At 42.1% G+C, this 5,000-nt stretch overlaps 1 protein-coding gene across 1 annotated transcript in view; it reads right to left on the minus strand.

Annotated features, from left to right (window-relative positions):
• The window catches only part of LOC122264773 (potassium channel subfamily K member 18), a 76,632-nt gene that overhangs the window by 20,482 nt on the left and 51,150 nt on the right, over positions 1-5,000 (minus strand). The window contains exons 6-7 of the mRNA XM_086542944.1: positions 2,272-2,483; positions 1,280-1,567 (exon numbers count right to left, since the gene is read on the minus strand). Of these exons, the coding sequence (XP_086399070.1) occupies positions 1,280-1,567; positions 2,272-2,483 (500 nt within the window). The remainder of the gene's footprint in view (positions 1-1,279; positions 1,568-2,271; positions 2,484-5,000) is intronic.

A 5,000-nucleotide genomic window follows, 5' to 3' on the forward strand; every position in this document is an offset into this window, starting at 1 on the left:
AAGAGAGGAAGAAGAGGGATAGAGAAAGACAATAAGAGAACGAAAGAAAAAATAGAAATAACGATGATAGAAAATAAAAAAAATAGAGGAATGCAAAACAAAAAACAAAAAAAAAAAAAAAAAAAAAAAAGAAAGAAAAAGAAAGAGAAAAAATAAGTAAAGGGAAAAGGGAGGTGAAGATAGAATAAAAAAATAAATATTTAAAATAAAAGTAAACAGAAATGGGAAAAAATAACACATCGCTTAAGAAATTGTTGATGATATGTTTTTTTTCTATAAGTTAATTTCTTAATCATAATCATCCAAATCATTATAAATCATTAAGACTTTTTATGACCAATCTTTCATTTAATATTCATCGTTTTTGGTCGATTAAATGTAATATTTATGCATATGAAGCATAACATCACATAACATTCGTTTTGATGTTATCATTAATATTTTTACGGTGATCATTATCGTTATCTGTATTATTATCATCATCAGTGTGGACATTATTGTATCATTTTCATTACCATTGTTGTTGCTTATTCAAAATTATCATTATCATTACTATTACCATCGTGTTTTAATAACGATCATTTTTTACGTTTGTTTCCTATCATTCTATATTTTTCAAGATAAAGAAAATGACGTATTCGAATAATTATACAATTACTTCTGACCAATCAAAAATTCATAATTAATACTTTCATCATTCAGCGTTAATTAAAGAGAATCCCATTTAGTCTATTTCATATTTTTAGAAAAAAAAACGAGAGAAGAGACTAATGAAGAAAACAAAACAACGAATAACAGAGGAATAACGAAAATACGAAAGAGGAATAACGAAAATACGAAAGAGGAATAACGAAAAAACGAAAATACAAAAAGTGATAACTAAAACAAGACATGAAAACGGAGAGATATGAATAAGAGAGCGAAAGAGAGCGAGAGAAAAAAAAATCAAATCAAGAAAAAAAGAAGAAAATAAATAGCATATAAATAGAAGAAAATAAACAGCATTAAAAAAAGAAGATAAGAAACTCATAAAGAAAACGGGATCTTATCCTCACAACAACGCCATCTATGAGTGAGCCGAAGAGACGGAACTTTCAAGAGATCATAACGCGCTAAAGCCTCTTACCGTAAAAAATGAAGCTGCAGTGAAGCTCTTCTCCCTCTGCCATCTCCTTCCTCTTCCTCTTGTTCTTCCTCTTTCTTCTTGTTTTCCCTACCTCCTGTTTTTTTTTTTAAATCTTATTTACAAATAAACACACACACACAAAGGAAACCTTACCGAAAAGCAGCAGTACCGAGGTTCGTCTTCTTCTCCCTCTTCCTCTTCTTTCCTCTTGTCCTTATCCCCCTTCTCCCCTTCCTCCTCGAAAGCCTGGCCCGGAGTCTGCTTCCTTGAGCTTAAGCGGCTATGGAGTTCGACCTCGAGTTGTTTCTCGAAGTCGGCGGAGGTGGACTCGGGAATGGCCAAGGGAGGGGTCAGGGTGTCGCTGGGGGGTGTAGGGGGCACGACGGTGGTGATGGGCTGGGGGTGGGAGGGGGAGGGACCAGGGGAAGGTGAGGGGGAAGACTAGAGGATGAGAGGATGAGAGGATGAGAGTAAGGTGTAATGGTGGAAGAGGTGAGGAGGGGGGATGGGAGGAGGGGGGATGGGTGGAGGGGGTGAGGAAGGGGGGATGGGAGGAGGGGGTGAGGATGGGGTGAGGAAGGGGGGATGGGAGGATGGGGTAAGGATGGGGTGAGGAAGGGGGGATGGAAGGAGAGGGTGATAGGAGGTAGGGGTGAGGACGCACAAGAAGTAGGATAAGATGACAGAAAGGATATACCAGGGATGAAGGAGGAGGAAAAGGAAGAAAGTGTTAATAAACACGCTCTGTTAATCTCAAGGCACTCCATAACGTAATAATGTTAAATGAAATCGCAAATTAACACACGCTTTTCAAACGCACTGCCAATTAATGCTCTATGACACACGACACTCACTTCAAAGCATAAATAAAATGTTATTTGACTGAATTACGTATGAATATATACTGTAACTGTTCTTAGGTGTGTCCTGTAATATGATTAGTCATCAGTTGTAAAAAAATCAGCTGTTAGTAATATCACAATCATAACACTCACCTGTAGATGATGATAATTGATGACAGAAAAAAAAAAAGTTTTCCCAAATGAAAGCTTCACCCTCTCTCCCTCCCTCCCCCTCCCGCCCCCCCTAAGCCATCTTACCAAACCAGTCCCCCTTTCTCCCCTCTGCCTCCCAAACCAACCAACCTTCATGGCCTGCATCTGCTTCGTCTGCCGGAACCTCTTGCAGGTGGCCGTCCTGTAGAGGCGCTTCACGAAGACGAAGAGCGCCTTCAGGAGTCGGGTGAAGAGCTTGCCGAAGTCCGCCATGAGGATGAGGAAGATCGGGATGCCCAGGATGGCGTAGACGATGGTGAGGGCGCGGCCGGCGCTGGTGCTCGGGGCGATGTGGCCGTAGCCTGCAGGAGAGAGAGGCCGTGGGTGAGGCATGTGGGTGAGTCATGTGGGTATGTTGGGGCGATGTGGCAGGAGAGAGAGACAGAGGGGGGTTGTTTGTTTGAGTGTGTATGTGTGAGCCTTCTGGGTATGTTGGTGTGTGTGGGTAGGCGAGATTGATGTGCAAGTGATGCAGCAGTAACCTAGATAAGAGAGAGAGAGAGAGAGAGAGAGAGAGAGAGAGAGAGAGAGAGAGAGAGAGAGAGAGAGAGAGAGAGAGAGAGAGAGAGAGAGAGAGAGAGAGAGAGAGAGAGAGAGAGAGAGAGAGAAGAGAGAGAGAGAGAGAGAGAGAGAGAAGAGAGAGAAGAGAGAGAGAGAAGAGAGAGAGAGAGAGAGAGAGAGAGAGAGAGAGAGAAGAGAGAGAGAAGAGAAGAGAGAGAGAGTGAAAGAGAGAAAGATTGAGAGAGAGAGAGAGAAGAAAGAGAGAGAGAGAGAGAGAAAGAGAATAAAGAGAGAGAATAAAGAAAGAGAAGAAAGAGGGAGAAGAAAGAAAGAGAAGAAAGAGGGAGAAGAAAGAGAGGGAGAAGAAAGAGAGAGGGAAAGAAAAAGAGAGAGAAGAAAGAGAGAAGAGAGAAGAGAGAGAGAGAAAGGAGAAGAGAAGAGAGAGAGAAGAGAGAAGAGAGAAAGAGAGAGAGAGAGAATACAAGAGGGAGAGAGAGAGAGAAAGAGAGAGAGAGAGAGAAAGAGAAGAGAAGAAAGAGAGAAGAAAGAGAGAAGAGAGACATGAGAGAGAGAGAGAGAGAGAGAGATGAGAGAGAAGAGAGAGAGAAGAGAGAGAGAGAGACGAGAGAGGGAGAGAAGAAATAGAGAGATAAGAGAGAGAGAGACGAAAGAGAAAACTAGATAGTTAGATAGAGAAACAAAGAGAGAGAAGAGAGAGAGAGAAAGAGAGACGAGAGAGGAAGAGAGAGAAAGAGAGACGAGAGAGGAAGAGAGAGAAGAAAGAGAGAAAGAGAAGAGAGAGAGCGAGTTTTGTAAGGAAATGAGGGAGGAGAGAAAGATGGGTGGATGGATGGGTGGATAGTTATTGGATGAGAGAGTTTGGTGGAGGTGGGATGACAGAGAGACAGGTAGAGTATGTGAGTGAAAGAGAGGAAGAGGGAGGATGAGAGAAAGCGAATGGAAAAGGATGGGTGTGGATGGCTGAAAGTATAAAGAGCAAGGGTGTGTGGAGTAAGGGAGTAAGTGAAGGAGGGAACGTCTGATTGACGGATGGGGTGGCCATAATACTTTTGGACAGACGAAGGGAGGAGAGAAAGAGAGAAGAGAAGAAAAGAGAAGAGAAGAGAAGATAGAAAGAAAGACAGAAAGAGAAACAGACAGATAGAGAATGAGAAGAAAATAGACTAACAACTACCTGAAACGATGAAATATACAGTAATACATTAACGTACCGAACTGCTGAATAACATGAGGGTTATTCAGTAATAGGACATTATAATAATAATAATTATAACAATATTGATATTAAAGCTAAAAATAATGATAATAACAACAATATCGATAAAGACAATAATAATGCTAGTGATAATAACGAAATCAAAAGCAAAAGCAAAAAATCTGATAATGAAAAATCTTTCTTATAACTATATACAAATGCATAAATAGAAAGAATAAATCATGAAGATAGTTACAATAAAAACAATAATACTAAAATAGTAATGATAACACCACCAACAATAATAGAAGTAATAACAATCATCGTCCTAATAGGAGGAGTGATGACTCACCAATGCTTGTGGTGACAGTCAACATGTACACAAAGCTGTCCATTATCCCCCAATCACTCGCCTCGGAAACCTCCCCCATCTCACACCCTCGCAGCGCAATTGCAGCCTCGTTCACCTCTTGTAACCTCCGCATCGCCACGCCCTTCCACTCTTCCTCGGACATGGACTCTTGCGCCGCCCGCCACAGTTCCTCGACGGCCTCACTCTCCTGTAGAAGGATCCGGGCAAGGACCTCTTCTCGCTCGCTGGCTTTCAACGCGCGGAGCTCCTCCTGGTAACCGCCTTCGATTACGGTGAAGGAGGCGGCGCAGACGAGGCAGAAGAGGCAGGAGAGCAGGAAGGCGGCCGCACAGTCCGAAGCATCCTGGCGGAGGCGCTGCAGGTTGTGGTGGTGGTCGTACGAGAAGGACTTCCAGGTGGAGCGGACGAGGCTTCGAACACGCGCCATCAGGGATTCGAACTCGCTCTGGTGCTTCGGGGATCGGTCTCTCTCTGCTTGCTTTTTATTCTTTATTTCTGCTTGTCTCTCGTCCGTTCCTATATTATCTGTCATCATGTTTGTTCTTCGCGTCGAAATAAAACTCACTAAATCATCCGGTAAATCATAATATTAACGAAATATGATAAATGAAGATGAATTCGTGACTACAAAGAGCAGGTTCGAATCAACTCGTTAATCCTGTTTGTATATCAGCTGATATCTAAATTCTGGCATATCCTCTGATAAATAAAAACGTCACTGACATTCAT

Source organism: Penaeus japonicus, unplaced genomic scaffold (assembly GCF_977035675.1).
Source record: "Penaeus japonicus unplaced genomic scaffold, GWHDUDI00000001_assembly GWHDUDI00000013, whole genome shotgun sequence".
Taxonomy (NCBI): domain Eukaryota; kingdom Metazoa; phylum Arthropoda; class Malacostraca; order Decapoda; family Penaeidae; genus Penaeus; species Penaeus japonicus.